The sequence below is a fragment of the Hypomesus nipponensis genome, chromosome 10 (genome assembly GCF_054491055.1).
Source record: "Hypomesus nipponensis isolate SF chromosome 10, ASM5449105v1, whole genome shotgun sequence".
In the NCBI taxonomy this organism is placed as follows: Eukaryota; Metazoa; Chordata; class Actinopteri; order Osmeriformes; family Osmeridae; genus Hypomesus; species Hypomesus nipponensis.
In genome coordinates this window covers 9,770,924-9,789,823 of record NC_140370.1, presented here as the reverse complement: position 1 = coordinate 9,789,823, position 18,900 = coordinate 9,770,924, and the positions used below count along the sequence as shown (strand labels likewise).

General features: G+C 47.4%; 1 protein-coding gene across 2 annotated transcripts; it reads right to left on the bottom strand.

Moving 5' to 3' along the window:
* Nucleotides 1-319: 319 nt before the first annotated feature.
* zfyve9a (zinc finger, FYVE domain containing 9a) lies at nucleotides 320-17,633 on the bottom strand. 2 transcript variants are annotated; one of them, XM_084706850.1, is made up of 19 exons: nucleotides 17,397-17,633; nucleotides 13,895-13,997; nucleotides 13,656-13,763; nucleotides 11,117-12,609; nucleotides 10,419-10,518; nucleotides 9,986-10,162; nucleotides 9,619-9,782; nucleotides 8,875-9,007; nucleotides 8,504-8,626; nucleotides 8,149-8,304; nucleotides 6,664-6,888; nucleotides 5,356-5,438; nucleotides 5,106-5,210; nucleotides 4,368-4,518; nucleotides 4,202-4,282; nucleotides 3,841-4,003; nucleotides 3,636-3,741; nucleotides 3,336-3,512; nucleotides 320-3,064 (listed from the first exon to the last, which is right to left on the bottom strand). In XM_084706850.1, the coding sequence occupies exons 3-19, from the start codon at nucleotides 13,723-13,725 to the stop codon at nucleotides 2,903-2,905; spliced, it is 3,669 nt and encodes a 1,222-aa protein (XP_084562976.1). In that variant the 5' UTR covers nucleotides 13,726-13,763; nucleotides 13,895-13,997; nucleotides 17,397-17,633; the 3' UTR covers nucleotides 320-2,902. The 2 variants fall into 2 exon arrangements, with proteins under 2 accessions (XP_084562976.1, XP_084562977.1); XM_084706851.1 differs by having other exon boundaries at nucleotides 8,896-9,007.
* Nucleotides 17,634-18,900: the final 1,267 nt, after the last annotated feature.

Genomic DNA, 18,900 nt, shown 5'->3' with positions numbered 1-18,900 from the left:
TCTTCCATAAGAATTTTGCCTAAAAGTCTGTGTAGGTATTCAAGAATGTTATTGTAGCATTGTTCTTCAGGCTACTCAGTAGAATGAGACCATTAGAGACAGTAAATGGGTTATCTTTTCTTTCAGTTTGCCTCTTTACGTGTCTGGATTTCTTCTCAACTAAAGGAAATGGGTACTTTTTTATTTTACCCTGAATAAACTTTCTACCTGTATTCTGTAGATAGCTTCATGCGGCCTCCATCATTACATGTTAACATAATAACAGCAGCAAAAAAGCAGAATTCAATTTTCTATAAGTTTTATTATACATATACTACAGTTTTTGATAAAGACTGCTTTTATTGACATTTGTAGTGTACAATAAAGAAAAGATGTACAGGGTTTTTGGCTTTTCATTCATATAATTTCTTTGTTGATGTAAAATAAAAACTATTTACTTGAAACTCAACTTTCAGGATTATATGAATGGATATTTGATTGGAATGGATCCACAGAACACAAAATGGTGAGATATTTCAGCTCTCCATAATTGCAAGTTCATTTGTTTCTATAAGCATGCAGTGTTCAGAGTTCTGGCAATGTCCTTAATCATTGAATCAAAAACTACTACCAAGAAAACAATTGCACCTTTTAGATATAGGGTATTGCACACTTACCAAAATAATTTATGGAAAACCACATTTGACCTTTAGGAAATTTACCTGGAGGAAAAATAAGAATTGAGATTTCTCTTCTTGAAGTCACAGGTTTATAGCCATATTCACCATATCATAAATGTCCACTGACTTACATAGAGGGCAGTAGTGGAGACACTGATATATGACATGTAAAACACAACTCAGGCAGAGAACTGGAGAATATTAGTTATTTCTATTACCAGTCATCTAAGTTTCCTTAAAACCCAGGTCATAACGCTGAAATGTTTGATAAATGCTTTTCATGATGGCTACTCTATACAGCAATTAAAGGCGTTACCAAAAGGCATCCTCAATGCATTGGGTCTTCAGCAGATTTTTTACGTGATGATTGTCTTTTTGTCTTGGTGCACCCAATTATGTGGGTGTAATGGCTGTCTGGTGTAATGATACAGTATAAAGTATTGTTTAGTTTAAAATGCCGGACACAACCAGAATAATACTACATATTATAGAATATGCACTGATTTGTAACCTTTGAATTCAGTTTTATAAATCAACTTGAAGATGGGAGATATTAAACATTTCACAAGTGTCAGATGTGTTAAATATATGTTCCATACATGGTTTCTGCTTATTTGCCAATTAGCAACAAGAATCCACAAATCAGTAAAAACAAACAAAAAAATAATGCAGAAATACTGCTTTTTTCAGCAACAGGAGAAATACATTCTTGTCTTTTCAAAGGGCGGGGCCCTGAAAGATCTTTGAGCCAGAGGTTGAAATGATATTTTAGTAGCCATATTTAAACACATTATAGACACTCACAAGTTAAATCAGGACTTACTTTTTCTGAACAAGGGTCTCAATTTATATCTGTAGTTAAACTTCTGATCGCTTCAGGCACTGTGGCTGCCCCCTACTCCAGTCTGTCAGGTGGTTTTTGTTTTATTCTCCCGTAAATGGCTTAGAATCCAGTGCACTGCTTCTGCATTTTTTACAGTTTTTTTTCTTTTCTTTTGTCAGTTCAATAATGTTTGTCAAATCTGTCAGTTTGATCATTTTAAAACTGCCGTTATGTCCCACACGTCTGTGCACACCATACTAAACCAGGGATCGGATACTTCCAGGGCAGTGGAAGCTGAGGGAGAAGCATGTTGGTGTGAATCATTTTTCTGGGTATTTGGGGTAGTCCTTGCAAGACAGCTTCCTCTTTTTTTGTCATTGGGAGAGGATCTGGGCTGGGGCTTATGAATGGTGTTGAAAATACCTTTGTCATCCTAGAGGTCCATTCTTCCTTTTATATATATATTTGTAAGTAAAGCATCGAAACCTTTTTTTTTCTCTTACACAACCCTTGCCATAAGGGTGCTTAAACTTGTGGAATTCAACAGTCTGCTGTTTTGTTGAATTCACAGAATATTGTTCAGAGGAGTTGTTTTACACAGCACTTCATTAAAACTTAAATCCTAAGCTACAGAAGTGGGGCTATAATTGAGCAACAGTGCTGTCTAGAAAATCATACACTTAGTTACAAAACAAAACCTCTTATCCATGTCATGGAATAAAGCATCTGGTGATTATTCGATAAAGCTAAGAGAAGATATTTCTGCTTCCCATAGGAGACTGATCTGTTGCAGGCACTGTGCACCAGAGTGCAAACAAACAGCATCACCAAGCGGAGGCACTCTCGCTTATTCTCGACCTTTATCTCCATGGCTCGTTCCCTAATTCCTCACTAGGCAAACATGTTGTTGGGTCCCTGTCAGAGGAAAACCCCCATTAGGCCCAATGCTGGCCTTTCATGCCTCTCCCTGGAAGTTGATAGGGCATCCATGCTACAAAGAGGCCTGAGGAGACATTACCCAGGCTGCAGTGCTTCTGCTTTCACCCAAAAGGACCTCTGGCTACCACAGTGTAACTGGAGAGGAATGGTTGGGCCTTAGGTGGAGGGGAAGGGTGAAGGTCAGTCTAGACAGCACCTCATTGGGGATGAGTAGGAGGAGGGTGGATGGATCTGTGGTCCTGCTAAGAGTTCCTCCAGGTACCCTGGGTCCAGCAGCAGAATAGATATGGTGCATACATGGAGTGGAGGAACGCGTCACCCCAGCACAGCTTTCGGGCTCTTTGAATCACAAACGTGTGGACGGGGGATGGATGACCAAACTGGGTGAGGGACGGTAGGACAAAAAGAACAGCGAGGAGGTGAGGCAGACGACAGAAGTCTTATGAAGCCTGTTGAGAGGGCAGGGGAGGGTGGCCTGCCCCTACGAGATGATCTCCAGGATGTAGAAGATGAGCTCCATGACGACGGGGCCTTCGCTGAGCTGACAGGCGCCTCCGTGGATGACGGGGATGAGGGAGCCGTCCAGGTCGCTCAGGTACTGAGGCAGCAGGGGCTGGCCGTTGCTGCCCGCCAGGTAGCCCACCTGAACCAAGCACAACAACCTCTCCTGTGAAACCTTCATCCTTGATACACTTATGTCATGAACTCTAGTGAATGGCAATTTCTATGTATTTATTATGTCAACTAAAATGTAGTATTTCATCCTTTAGTATACACTCTATAGACCATGATGAATACAGAAGGCTACAATGCAATTGATTCACATTTTGCCTGACCCATAGAACCACTACGCACACCTCACTGATCCAGTTATCTGAGCCTTCCAATGGTCTTCCTCTGCCTCGACCCCTCACCTGGTCAGAGTCCAAGGTCACCCGCAGCCCCAGCTTGGCCATGCCATCCTCCTTAAGCAGTTTGAGGTGTGGGCACAGCGCCATGCAGAACGCCCGGGCCACGTTCTCCGTCAGCCGGCTGTGGTCGGCTGGATCACTCAGACCGTTGGGCTGGTCTTCACTCTGGAGGAAGAACACCTGCAGGAACCACAGTTATCAGGGTGAGGTAGAAGGTAGCTGTGTGTGTGTATGTGTGTATGTGTGTGTGTGTGTGTATGTGTGAGTGACTACATCACCCTCCTGGTGGTAAGGGGGACACACCTCTGTCCAGCGGATGACCTTGCCATTGGCCTTGAACTCCGAGCCATGGAAGATCTTGACGCTGGTGATGGACTCCATCGACTTCCCATCGATTGGGCTGATGACTCTAAAACCAGGATGTGAGTGAAGTTTTCGATTCGAAGTTCACATTAGGTGAATAGAGAGAAGGACACACATAAAACAGTACTCCAAAAACGTCCCTCACCCCTTGTTGATGTTGTGGTCATCCTCTGTCCACTGGATGTGAACATGCTCCTGGTTCTCCTCCTGGTCGGTCTTGCCACATGTGATGGTGAAGTCCTTCATGTCCCTCAGCGCTTGCCGTAGTGAGTCCATGGTTTCTGCCATGATCTGCACCATCACCCCATCTGCAAAGCAGAGAAATTGTCCTTCACCTTCTCACATATTTTGAGAACACAATTCTCTGCTCGGACAAAACACTTCATCTGTTTTAAGAGGATGTGGCATTTTAAGGAAATATTTGCATCCATTAGATGAGATGTCGATACTGTTGATGTTTGGTACAGCTACATGGAAGAGCCATGATTGACCACAGTTGTTGTCACCTTCTACAATGCTGGTCTTGGCCAGGTATCCAGATGAAGCTTTCAAAGCACCACTGAAGACAAAGAAGCAGGCGCCAGTAACTGGAAAGAAATAAGGAAGATTCAAGCCACAGGGTATGGTCCAATGTGTGTGTGTCATGTGTGTGTGTGTGTGTCTCAAGTTTACCTTTGCGGGGCTGGTGATGAATACTGATGGCCTGTGTTTGATAGTTGCCATCGTCATTCTGCACACACACCAGGTGGGAGTCAGCGCGGTCATTGAAGCAAGCCCCCATAGCCAGCACATGCTCATTGGACTTGTTCATGGCCTTCATTAGCTGGAGGAGACATCCAATATCATTGTATAATTCATGACATAGTAGGAAAACTGGGTTAGTGGTCTGCCTGTTGACTGACTGTAGCAAAAACCACATGGCTTCAGTCACATTTTACATTTATTTGACAATAGGATATTATGGCAACAAAACAAATTATTAAAGCCCGATATTATATCAAATGGAGCCTCTTAAATCCTTAATGGAAATATTCAACTTCTCTGTACTTTCGACTATTCAACCCATTTTCCTTCAAAGCTGCCATTTACATGGCAGAAATAAAAAGAAAATCTGGAGCATTTTAACCACATGCTGTGTTAAGAGCTCTCAAACAAGCTGTTGTCAAATGGCCCATACTTCATATTGCTGAGAACCCATCTGTCAGTAGGTCTGTGGCCAAGCACAGCAACCAGCAAAGCCTCTCTATCACAATCACACTCTGTGTATCACTTTATGCAAAGTGGCTGGACATGATACAAATGGCACTGATGCCATGACAACCACACCCCAAGGCCAAAACCTACAGGTTCCTCAGGTCAGACCTACTGGACATCCTGAGTGTGGTGTCGGAGCGGGGTGGAGACCCTCACCTCATTGTAGCGGTTGCTGGGGATTCTGATGCAGGTCTTCCTCACCTCCATGTCCACCACTAGACCCTTCACCACAGGCAACGTGTACTGGTAGTTACGGAAGTCCTGGAGATGGAGAACAGGACTGTGGTTAGACTGAGGATACAAAATGGCCTTCACTAAAAGAACCCCTCAGACAGGTTAACCATGGGAAATGCTCTTTTACATTTGTATTAATTACAGTAACAAAGAAGTAGACAAACAGTCTTACTGCAAGCAGGTTCATGATGGTGTGACCAGTTTCTCCAAACAGGGGTTTTCTGAATCGTACACTGAACAGTGGACAAGGATAGACTGCAAAGCACAACATCCAGTTGTTATTAAGTTAGAGTGACAGTGACTCACAGCCCACATTCACCCCAGCATAGCCAGTCAAGTCTTCACACAGACATCAAAGTGAGCTGAAACCGCCTACAGTGGAGAAGAAGTCTCCTAATCCACAGTACAGGCATAATAAGACATCTTTTCACTTGCATATGCCTCAAAGCAAAGCCATTTAAACTGCCATTTTTCTCATTATCTCTGAAAGCAGCTTTGAAATGTAACAAAAGCACATCAAAAGTATGTTCCCACCAACTTCACTAACTAACCAGTGTATTACCCTTAAACACAGTCCTTCATAGACCTCCATTTGATACTCAGCTGTCATATTCATTAGACGTCAAAGTTGACTTGATTCACCAGCATCCCGAGACACACTAAATCATCAGAGCAAAAGGTGAGACACAGATTCATATTCTGCCTGTGCCGAGAGGCTGTTTCAGAGACTCAGCACAAGTGGATTCTTTAGTGCACTCTGTCCTCCCAGACGGGGCTGTAAGTATGTGAGGCTTAACTGAACCAGCTTCCTTGCTGCTCTGGCAGGCCTAACTCTGAGAGGATTTACTCAATAACTGCATCTTCTGGAAAATCCTCTACAATCCCTCTCAACTTCTGCTTGCAGAATTTCTTTTTAAAAAGTAAGGCGTTTCAAAACGTCAAGTCACCCCCTTGATTGACCGGGTTTCTGAATTCGACACCGGCGAGAATTCGAAGGACTGTGTGGTGGCTCACAATGCCAAGAGCCACCCCGAGGTCCTCATAGCTGAGGCTTTGGCTGCCAATGCAGGGACCCTAATCCCCACTCCTCCCCCAGTCTTGGAGACGGTGTCTGGGGTCTCTCCTCCCACCCTGCCCCCTGTAAGCCAGGGGAGCCAAGGAGATCTCACCCCCCTGCACCATATGGTATTGTCCCTCTCCACACAGACCCAAATGAACTCTTCCCAGCCCCAACTCCTCCAGCTGGCCTCCCATCAGGTGGTGCAGGTGGGGCAGCAGCAGCAGGAGAACCCCATGGTGCTCTAGTTCAGCACTGCTCACCCCCACCTCTCCACCCCTCAGCCCCAGCTCATCCAGCTGACGGCACACCCAGCCACCACCTCCATGACCGCCTCCGGCTCTCAGACCACCCTGCTGACCCTGAGCTCTGTGGCCGCTCTGTCTCCGGCTCCCCTCAACCGGCGAGAGCCCGTGTACTCACATCGGTACTCGGCGCCCAGCCGCAGCATGAGGCGGATGGGGAACACCTTGGCCCAGGGCGTCTCCCACTTCTGCACCAGGATGCCAAAGAGGTAGGGCGGGTTGGGCAGCAGCAGGTCCTGCAGAGACTGGAAGGAGGGGCTGATGTAGAGGAAGCCCCCGTGCTCCTTGCTGCCCAGGAAGCTCTGAGGGAAGAACGAGTGACTCAGGTGGCTCAGCACGTTGCCTGGGGGAGAGACATGTTGAGGGGGGTGGAGGGGAGGGGGAAGAGAGGGGAAGATGGGAGGGAGGAGAGACTGAGTCCACAGTTGATCCTTTGTAGGGACTCATCTGACAGGCTGAGGTGTACTCTGGTTAATTATATAATATATTATTATACTGTATTATTATTATTATTATTATTATATAATATAGTAAAAGATTAGCTTCATACAGAGATGTCCAGTTCTCGTGAGCTAATTTACCAAGTCTGAAACTTATCCAGTCTTGACCAGCATCTGACACACACATTTGCACTTCACATTGTTGTGTTATGTTATTATCATGTCCTATATATTGTGTTTATAATATCCACTTAGTCTACGTAGGGCGGAAAAACGGTTGCTGTTGTTGTTTTTCGGGGATGTGTTCCTTGTGTTAGGGCAGGGAGAGCCAGAGTATTTCATCACATTTATAATACGCAACAATAAAGTTAAACTTGAACTTCAACTACTGTTACTCACTCAATTAGATTTAGATTGATTTATTTTTACAGAGAGCTGAACATTTAGCTTTAGATAACACACAACCACATGTGTAGCTAGAACAGGCAGGAGAGAACTCTGCTAACGCGAGCACGTCTAAGATCCCGACACTGACTGACAGGGACTGAACCAGAGAAGACACAGACAATATGCTTGGCTTCCAGCGGACCGATTATGCCACAGTGTGCTATGAATATGTAACTAGAAAGCCTGAGGGAGCGAGCCGTCAACGTCAGCCAATAAGAAGCGTTTTAGGACGAAGCACACGGTGGCATGACAGAGAAAGCGGTGGTCGGATTCCAATCCTGTAGGGAGACAGCCTGGCAGCAGGATGCTAATGTTTGGACAAATCTTTCTGGAGGAGGTCGAGCCACAACCCTGCAGTGGCCTGATTTCTAACAAGGAAGGCCTCCAGGAAAGAGATGCATCTGTTCTCTCTGAGGACCTGAAAGTGGGGCTGGAATGGCGTTCCCTGCATGAGAACATTTCAGGGTTACCTTCATTTAAACTGGGCAGCCTGGGCTGACATGGATAGATTTCACCTGCGGACCTCAAGACTGAACTACTAATTTCCCCCACGAGGGCCTCCAGACGGAGCGGCCTATTTTCATCTTAATGGGCCTCCCGGACGAGCTGCGTGTCTGAGTCTAGCTGCGAGGAGGATCTATTGGTCGTACAAGTGAGAGCCTCCTTGTAGAGCTGCGCGTCTGAGCCCATCTGTGAGGCGGGCATAACGGTCTTACCAGCGAGAGCTTCTTGGTAGAGCTGTACAAAGTGGCTGAAGATGTCCTTGGGGATGCTCTTTTCATCAGGCAGACACTGGAGCAGAACCACCACCTCGGCCTGCCCGACCGCATGCATCCCCTTGGTCGCCACATACCAACACTTCCTGTTTACATCTACGGGGGAAAAGGAAGCAGGAGAAGAGGCCAGATAAGCAATCTGTCGAGTCAGACAGAGGAAGTCTGTCAAGCAACATCACTTCACGATCCCATACTGCTTCCACTCGGCAATAACATCTAGCACCAGCCCATGCCAACTATATTCGCAATGCATTTAGATGACACATCGAAAACGGGGTGTAGCGGGGACACTCACAGTTGACCAGCTTGACCATGGCCAGGAGGTTGGCGTTGAGCACGAACACCAGGGGGTCGGGTCCCCCCTCCTCCAACTGCTGCATCAGCACCATCTCCGAGGGCCTCTCCTCCACCGCGTAGTCTGAGCAGACGGACAAAGTTAACAAACACAGGCAGACACCACAGCTAGTCCAACCAACGAAAGCGGCCCTTTTCAAGCCAGGCGTCACAGCAGTGACCCCGCTCCTCCTCCAACCCCTCCGCATGACTGATGGACAAAGAAGCTGAGACTAAAAAGCAGATGGACAAAGTTACACACAGACACACACACACAGGAAGCAGTGCAGTGCTGCGCGGGGCAGCTGCAATGGTGAGGATGAGTGCAGGCACCTGTGATGTGGCCTCCCGTACCTCCTTTGACTCCGGTGGAGATGAGGATAGGAGGAAGGCCGTCCTCTGGGATCAGGCTGAGGGAGCTGCCCACAGAGCTGCCCACAGAGCTGCCCACAGGAGCCTGGGCTGCCTGCCGACCAACAGGGGGGGAGGGAGGGGGGGGGGGTTAGAGACAGGCGACAGGTGCCGTCCTCTGCTCCAGTGGAACGGGACACTGGTGAACTGAGCCCTTGTCTAGGCGATTCCATGCTAAATGCATTTCATCGAGAATGCACCGCGCATTGGTGGGCAAAGCCTTGATCTCTGAAGAGCGACTTCCTGGGTTTGTCATCACAGAACGGCATCGCAACCAGGCGCATGTAGGGGAAACTGGGAGGAACGACTAGAGGGTGACTAAGAAGAAGTTACCCCAGACAAAAAGCTAAAATAAGGACGCCATTATACTGATGAGACATGAGTCATCCAGACAGCAGCTGAGTTCAGTGAGCACATGCCCCACATAAACAACTTAACTACATTTTGTGTTTAGTCATCTTTAAACTCATTAGACCGTGCTACTGCTTATGGGAATAAATTGTGCACACGGTTCAGGATGTAAGTCCAGGGCTTACGTTATGGTCAGAACCAACTAGAGATGGCTCCTTTTAAATCCCTTGCTGGTCATAACATGTGATGTTTATGATTATATTCAAGAATGTACAGGCTGCTTTGTCATTCTTGGTTCCAGCTGCCCCAACATACCGCTGAGGAATCCGAGCCTGAAGATTTGCTGGAAAGCTGGGAGACTGCTGGAGGTTGAGAGGGCGCTGGACTGCTAGCTGGAGGCATGGGGGACTCTGCAGTCTCCCCGTTGGGCAGGATCCCGTCAGAAAACCACACCCTCCTCTGCTCCCGCGGAAGACACCCTGCAACACAGAACACACACACACACACACACGTCGAATGTGTTTCTTGACACGAATCCCCAGTGTTTCGGAGTCAAGCGCGCGTTACTGCGACATCTCAATGATGGATGAAATGCAGGGACACACACACACAGGCGATGATGACGAAGATCCTAGATGAAAGCACGTGATGACGTGAGCGATGTTTATGGAGCAGGCGTTACCCTCGGAGACGGGCTGCTTGAGGACGCCCACGGGCACCATGACGGTGGGTGGAGGGGAGGAGAGCGCCCCTGAGGCCTGGGCCTGCTGCAGGGGGGAGATGGTGGAGCAGTACTCTGCTGGGTTGTTGGGGTTTGGGCTCTGGTTGATGCCACATGCCATGTTGTCCCATGAATGAGCTGAGAGGGAGGGGGGGGGGGGGGGGGCATGGAAAGGGGGGGGGGTCAGGGGGAGATGAAGGATCATTTCACATGACAGGGATTTTTTGTTGTTGTTGCAGTAAACAAAGAATGACTGTCGTCTCAACCAGTGGGTTAGGGAGTGGGCTGGTTCTCCGGGCGGTACTGAAGGGCCGGGGCAGTCATCCCCTCCAGCCACAAGCTGACAACAGAGACGAGTGAGCAGCACCGTGACAGACGGCCTCCAGCCACTCACCGCTCATCAAGGCAGAGTGGCAGGTGACACACACTCGAGCCTCCTTCCCGTCCATGTACGTCAGCCTGCACTTGAGGCCGCAGCACGCCGCACAGAACACCTGCGTGTGGACACACGTCAACACACACACACACACACACTCCAGTTCAGCAATTATGCATCCATGTTTGCTCCCTGCATGCATCTAGGATCACCACGACTGGTTTAGAGCAGACGGTAAGATGGTCCTCATCCTTACATCATCTCAACCTCATCAAGTCTAACTTTGTACCCTCACCATTGTTTCTCTTTAGTGTGTCTATTCTTTGGCCAGTGTTGTGTCAGCGTTACTGCTGTGTTAGCTCTTCCCAGCTCCAGTAGCGGGCATGTCGGTTTGTTTACCGCCTTGGGAAATGAATCAGTGTTCACACTGCAGCCCAGCTATTACTCAGTGCAGTGTCAGCGACCACATCTCGGCTCACACACTATAGAAGCCAAGACCCTGCGGTGACGAGCTATTAAGCTACCTGCAATATCCACATACTGGATCCCAAGTATTCCATCCACAGCCCAGCAATAGCCGAACCCCTGTACAGTGAATTCATGCAAATTTTTATGGAAATGATATTGCTGGAAGTATTTATACATCGCTGCTACACAAACACACACACAGTAACGCACGCACGCACACGCACGCCGCATCAGAGAGACGCGCTGACCTTGCCGCAGGCTCTGCAGTGGTGCCTCCTCTTGGTGAAGGTGAACTTGACCTCACACTTCATGCAGACGGGTGCCTGGGAGTCAGGCACCCACACAGGTGCTACCTCCCCCAGAGAGCTGAGGGCCTTCCTGGACAGCGCCCCCTGTTGGCCAGCCTGCAGGTCGTTATCAGGGCTCCCCGTGGACACGAGGAGGCCTGAGGGAGACTCCTCCGAGTCTCCATTCATCCCCGCTGCGTCCAGCTCTCCTCCTCCGACGACAAGGGCCGGGTCCGTGGCTCCGCCAGTCCGACTCTGGTTCTCCAGGTTCTTGTTTTTGCTGGCCGGGGCAGGGCAGAGCTGGTTCTGCACCTGGCCCGACAGGGGGCGGGGGATCTGGAGCTTGAGGGTGACTGGCTGTTTGGGCCGCGCTCCTCCATAGGGCACACTGACTGGCTGGACACGGCTGTTGTTGAGTTTTCCAGCCCCCCCTCTTCCTCCTCCTCCTCCCTCTGTGCTCTCCTGCTTACTCTCCTCCATCTCCTTCTCCTCCGTAACAGAGTCCTCTTTCGAGGGCGGGGGGCCCTCTTCTTTGCCTTCCTCCCTGTCCCCACCGCCACCCTCACCTTCCTCCTGTCTCTGCGTGGCCCTTCCGTTAGGGACAGCCCCTTGCGGGCCCGGGGGGGCATCTTCCACCACGCCACCTGCATCCTTTACCTTCTCCACCCTCAGCCTTTCCTTCTGACAGGAGAGGATGCCCTCTTTGTCCTCTCCACCGCTCCAACTCACCCTTCCTCCATTTTCAACACTTCCTCCACGGCGTTCATCGTCAGCTATATGTTCGTCATCGCCGGTGTCCTCCATTCCAGCCGCCGAGGCCTCTTCGTCTTTGGCACACTTTGGGATGGGTCTCCCTGTGCCCTCCGGCTCGAAAGGTCGGCCCTCGTTTGTCATCAGCCCCTTCCCCTCCAGTCCTTCCTCAAAGGTGAAACGTGTGTGACTTAGATGGGAGGCCACTCCTCCTCCCATGGGGGCCCCCCTCTCCTTCTCTGAGGCATGAGGCCGCAGGTCTGAGGCAGCAGGCTGGTGGAGGTCAGAAGGGGGAGGAGAGGGGCTGCCGCAGTACCGTGGCTCTTCGCCGAGCCCGTTGAGGTTGTGGCCGGCGGGACTGGCGGGGCAGCCGTTCTCCAGGGTGCTATGGGTAGACACAGGCGGCGGCGAGTGGTCGTCTGTGCCCACCAGCTTGCCAATATTGGGCTGGGGGAGAGGGGGGCTGTGGACGTCGGCCGGCCGCTCCTCCCCCCAGGACGGAGGGTCAGGCCCGGGGAGGCGCTTGGGGTCCGCCCCCGGGGAGCCGCTGGAGGGGGCGTCAGAAAGGGTCTTGAAGGGGAGTGGGCTCTCCTGGGGGCTCAGGTCGGAGTGGGCCAGGGCGGGGTTCAGAGAAAGGAGGTGAGCCGGCGGGGCCAGAATCTGGGTCCACTTGGCGTCAGAGAGCGTGGGAGTGTCCGTCTCATCTGTGGAGAAGAAAGAAAAAGAAAGAAAGATGAGAGGTGATTAATCAGTACATAGGAGAATGTAATCCAATAACACAGGATGGAAGATATGAGATAGCAGTGAAACCAGGAGCTTAGAAATCAAATAGCAAAGGAGAGGAAATAGATAACAGCCTCTGGTGTGTGAGTTACAAGGGAGGAGTGGATGGATTGAGAAATGAGGTTGGGGTGGATTAGGTAATTAGCATCTGAAACTGGGCCAATACTTGTCTCCGCCCCTTGGGATCCATCAGTCAACCTGACACATGAATGCTTCAGAATGTGGGAGGGCATGTCCTTACCATTAGCCTCCATGAAACATACAAACACAAGCAGATGCACGCACACACGCACACACGCACACACGCACACACACACACACACACCATCAATGCTCGGCCAGTGTAACACCCAGTTCACCAAAACAAGTACAGCGAGCCTCAGGTTCACACCATTCTTCTCCCTCATTGGGATTCACACTAAGCTGTTTAAGCACACGCTCCACCGTGTTTTCTATCGCTCCCTCCTTCCATGTGCACACACACGGAATCTACAACGTTGGATCTCTGGCAAAGGACACGCCGATAATCACTCAGTCAGATCACATTCAGAATTCTCAACGAGGCAGGCACACCAAATTGTTTGTTAGTGTGTGTGTGTTTGTGTGTTTGTGTGAGTGTACTCATACTCCATCCACCTAAAAACTCTGTCATGAGACACACCCCTACCACAATGTCTCATGTCCACCAAAAATGTTTACGCTCTCTCATGTGAAAATGCCACCAATTACATCGTTGCCCCTCGCCCCAAGGGAAAAAGCTAATCCAATGAATCCATAACCCGCTCTGGCCACCGCTGGGTCTGTCATTATGCACCAACTAGAGCACCAGCTTCATGCTGTCCTTGAACTTCCGCGATCCTTCAATCCCCACGTCACAACCTTCGCCCATGTTATTTTCGTCACATCGATAAGGCATGTGATGTGAGCGAAGTCAACGTTCTGTCTGACGCCGTCTGTGTTCTCGCACCTTCGTTCTGCTCAAACTCATCCAGCACCTTGTCCAGGTTGAAGGCCTCTGCCTGGAAGTAATTCTCCATGAGTCAGGAAGCTCCACCCTGCCGAGTGCTGTGTGAACCTGGGTGGGACATTAGGAATCATCATGCAGTCGTATTAAATAGGACTGGACAGAAAGTAGAAACTAGACAGATTTGTGCCTGTCTATTTTGGTCTGTGTGCTCGGCTCCCTGGCTAATGTGACGTTCTCACCTGCTCAGAGGTCCTCCTCGACAGTCCCAGGTAGTGTTCCTCTCAGCACGCTTCTCTCTCAGACCTCACTTCATCCAGTCTGGCACGCGCCCAGCGCCCATACCTGCAGCAGGAACATCGCAATCAGTATGGGACCCATCATGCTCTGCTTGATTATGTACCATCTCTGGTAGTCTAGTGTTGGTCATAACTAGTGTGAGCTCGAGCCATGTCCGTGATGGAAGACTGTGCGGGTATGTTTTAGAGATGAACACTTAACCACCGTTAAGTGGGTGTACTGTAAAGCGGACTTCTCCTATCCACTGCCTCCAAGAGATGCCTCACAATGAACGTGGCTTGGGTGAAGTTGAGGGTCACACCCGCGAGGACGACAGCAAGCGCGGATTACGTTGATGGCATCACATATTCCGCAGCGCGAAAGGGATAGGAAAGAGCAGAATCAACACATTTTCCACTCCGTTTAAGATGCAGCCGTCGACATGCTGTCAGCACAAAGCAGCGAAGACACAGGCAGAGTGGAGCACAAGGAGGAGCCCACGGTTCTGTCCACACCATGCACAGGGCTGAAGAGGGACACTCCCTTGAGGAGAACCAAACACCCATGTCTAAAAAGTGGAACACTCCCTTTGTAAAGGCACCCTTCACTAAATTGGCCAGGAACATGAATAATACAGCAGCACACAAAGCTCGAGTCATAATGATGTGCTCGCTGTACATCCCACTGTGGGGCAGCGTGGTCAAGATGGTGCAGGCTATGACATTGTCGCGGAGCACTGGATAATTAAAAAAAACGCGGCTTCCAAAGCACAGTGACATCTCCAGTTAACGTCACAGATAAGCAAGACACGAACAAGGGGTCGTTACACAAGAATCTCACCAATCTGTCAGATGGATTCTCTGTTTTAAATCAGTTTGAGATTAATACAACCAAATAGTTTCAACATCTGCTTCTACTGTTGTATCTGAACGGCCCTCGGAAACAAAGGCAGGCATTGCAAGAATTCCTCAGAAGTACAAGAAAGAAGAGGATAAGGCTAATTTCATCAACACTATTGTCAAACTGACCCTTTCAGACAAAATGGTAAACTCAGGCGAAAAAAGTCTGACCTAATTACTGCACATGAAAAGGAATCCTGGGACATCCAGGAAAGAACCCATTCAACTTCTGGCAATTTTACTATTAAATCTGACTGAGAGCGACTCAAATCTCTCACGAGTCCTAGTAGCAGACTGTGTGAATGCTTGAGAACTCACACAGACACACACTTCTCCATGAGGACAGGAGCTGTCCCTGATTAAGATTTAATTACCCTGCAAAGGCCCTGAATAATGCATCTTTAGTCAAAGTAAGTGAAGGAGTTGTATTTTTAGACCTATACTGTAAACTTGGTTTGATGTTTTAAACAATCACTTTGCGTGCAGGAGCGTGTCTGTGAAATAGAGAGCATACATAGGGACATATAGTTGTACAGGGCCTTAGATAGGCCAGGGTGGTTACACAGGTTACTGCCTTTCTATTCCAACAACAACAACCTGAATCTCTAACCCTACTCCTCAAGCTAATGAGTTTATGAGTAATTGCTGTACAATCTGCCTCTACCACAAAACAGGGCAGGTGAGCTGACATTCACATGCAATCTGACAAAAAAAAACAACTAGAAATTCAGGTCCATGTCATTTAATGCCTAAAATATCTAATTCATCTATACTGTTGGTCCATTATGGTAACATAATATTCTACCATTGTTCTCCAGGCTTGATTGGACAGGCTGGGATTAGAATTAAATGACAAGAGCATTCTGGAGCTCACAAAAAAGCAGGAATAATACAACATGAAAGTGTATTAAGTCCCCTGTCTTTACATGCCTCATTTCCTATTGCTCCCATATATATCTGCTTAGCCAAGCCATTGTGGGGTGGTCACAGGATGACTAAAATGATTACTTCCCCTCTTTAAGAATGGTCTAACTCTAACATACAAACTTGCATTAACTAGCCACATGACATACATTTATTTAAAAAAACTAAAATTCCTATCAGTGGAATCCCCATACAGACAGAGGATAGGCCTACTAGCTTCATTCAACGTGATAACTAGGATTTAAAAAACGTCCAAAATAACTAATCCGCTGAGATTTTACGCTAGGAGAAGGTACAAAAAGTGTCCGCCTATCTGTCAACGAAAGTGGCTCTTAGGCATTTTGCTTCATAGCAAATGTCAACAGCTATTACGAGATTCCCTTTTCCCCCATGCTTTGATCTACATTTAAACACCAAGAGACAAAAACCGGCAGGAACAGGCTGCTGGGCTTCTGTCATTGGAGACGATGTAATACTTTGTGAAAGCGTACGGTAACCTACATCTTAGAAGTATACCTAGACTTTAGTCTGTTGTCTAAACTATGGCTAATAGTCTGTTTCGCCTGTTTAGTCTGTTCATGTTGCTGTAGGTCAATCCTGTCACGACAAGCAAGCAAAGTAAAGCAACAACAAAAAAAGTATTGGTGAACATCAGAAGTTCCTACAAAGCAGGCTAAACCGCTTATTGAGCAAGAAACTGACTTAGCTGCTGACACTAATTTTACAAGTGTGTCACAGGTTCGACAGATTGACAAGTTTTTCTTGGCTTATTAATTTTCCTATTGCTTAAAATATTGTTGCAAGTCAGCTGAACGGCGTTGCTGGGTTACTGGGTTGGACCAGGCCATAACGAGATCAGTAAAGTGACACTAACATAGTATATCTTTGTTTTTCTTCTGTCTTTACATTGAAAAAATGCATAACACTACTATGCCTACCTATAATTAGTTTTGTAATTGGAACCACAAACTTCAATTTATCAGTTTCTTCGCTGCGGTAATTTATGTTAGCTACAGTATATATAGCTATAGCTAAGCCAATACAAAATCTACTCAGGAGGCCTTGTGCTGGTTTTATAATTTGAATCCGTTATTCGTAAGTTAGATGATGAGAAAAAACCTGTACTAATAATGCAAATGTTAGCTATACACACTGTCACCGAGAAGAGAACATTCAACGCGTAGTACACTTTGTACAGTGGCTACAATTTAGCTAGCACCAGCAATGTTGTGAGGTCGAGCGCCAAGCAGCAGCAGCTACTTGCTGCACTGCACTGGCAACATGGGCAGTCATCGTCATCTGAGTGTTGGGATATAATGGCTATGGTTACTGTACTTCCTATTTTCACCAAAGCTTGTGTTGATATTCTTCGGTAACGTTTCCCTAATGGATCTTACAGCTATCTTAAATTATAAAGTGATGTCTCTACATCATGAAACACCCTGCCGCGTTGATGCTAACAACATTAACGTCATGTAAAATATAGCTCTACATGGTTCCACACATAATATGCATTCTAAACTACATGACTGACCAGACCATAACAAACAACTGTGCGCCAGTACAACTATTGTGTAGTGCAGACCGATCTAAGAAATGAAACGGGGGGGAAAAACAATTTCACAGCGTTAATTATACTCACTGGAGGAATCCTCATCTTTACGCACAGTCCCACGAAACCCTTCCGTTTGTATCCGTCATACCTAATCTCACTGGTACAATCGCCTTTGAATTCTTTTTTAGTTTAGAGTGCCCGCGTGTAAACCACAAAAACCAGACTCAAAACAGTTGAAGTCGGAAAGTATTGCCCACTGTAGTTGAGGTTCCCTCCCCCAAGGTGGGAAAGGTTACTCTAGTTGCAGTAGAGAGACATCTTGGCTCAAACCGACCAAGTGGTAAGCCCCGCTGAGCCCTAAAGCCCTAATGTTATAGCGCTGTTGCGCCAAGATGGCATTCATTTCATAACCTTGTAGGGATCGCTTTTAGATAGAAAAGGGATAGCCTACATGGCACCCCTGATTTGCAGTTTAGCACAGCAGGCGTAGGGGCTGACCGCTTTCTCACAGATGGTAATCAGTTCATTTAGTATTTAATTGGTAGGGCCGCTCAGCATATTTTAAATACTGCTTAGATTTGTAGGCTAAATTGTAGCCTATATGGCTTGTGGGACTAATTTTGAGGGTCCAAATTCGTAAAGCCTGTTAAAATACAAAAAACATTCAGTTGTAGGTTATCATGTATAGTTGCTGGTGTATTTGGATTGTTTCCATGATAGCAAGCTGGAGCAGGTCTTCAACTCTGGTCCTCAGGGGCCACTGGGGCCCACTGTCCCAATATATAGGGGTTATAGCAATGTACAACCTCCGTTTAGAGTATATAAGCAGAGAATGTCTAATAGCCCATAATATACTGTAATGATATCCTTAAACAGGCGAATAAGCCCCTTTGTGGTCACATGAGTTGAGTGGTGATGAGCTTGAATTTGGATATTGTCATCATTTTAGATTCTTACATGGTCTAATGATACACAGAGGTATAACCTTTCATTGTACATCCAAAACGTAGCACTATTTGGTCTACTTAAATGCATGCATGTAAGAAAGCAAGGAGTCACACACCTTGCCAGGGAAACAGTTTCTTGTTTATGCAAACTGCTCCAGACTGTTGGTACCCAATTAGTTAAGGATGTTAAACAGCATGTCTGAGACGTTTGGTCTTTGTATCAGGTCTTTAATGGCATGTGTTTTTGGTGTTCTAAAGTAGATTAACATACCTTTGTAACTCATCATGAGTTTGATACCTTCAACAAAAGGTCTGTAAGATAAGAGGTTGTCAGGAAGATAAGAGATAACATGGGCCATAAGTAGAAAGAATCAGGACAACAATGTCACATGTTCAAAACAAATGACAGACAGAGGACTCTTACAAAGTGCACGAATCTGTTAATGCTACAAATCAATAAAACATATTCAACAAATATTTTAGGTAATATTGCTGTAACCGTGTACACAAATGTCATGTTCACGAAAAAAGGAGATACAATTTTCTTTTGATTTTGTTTGACAACGCAAGTTGCGTCATCTAGTGGAGGAATGGGATAAGTATCGAAGAATGTGAAAAAAGGAGAGAAAAAATCCATTATGTAG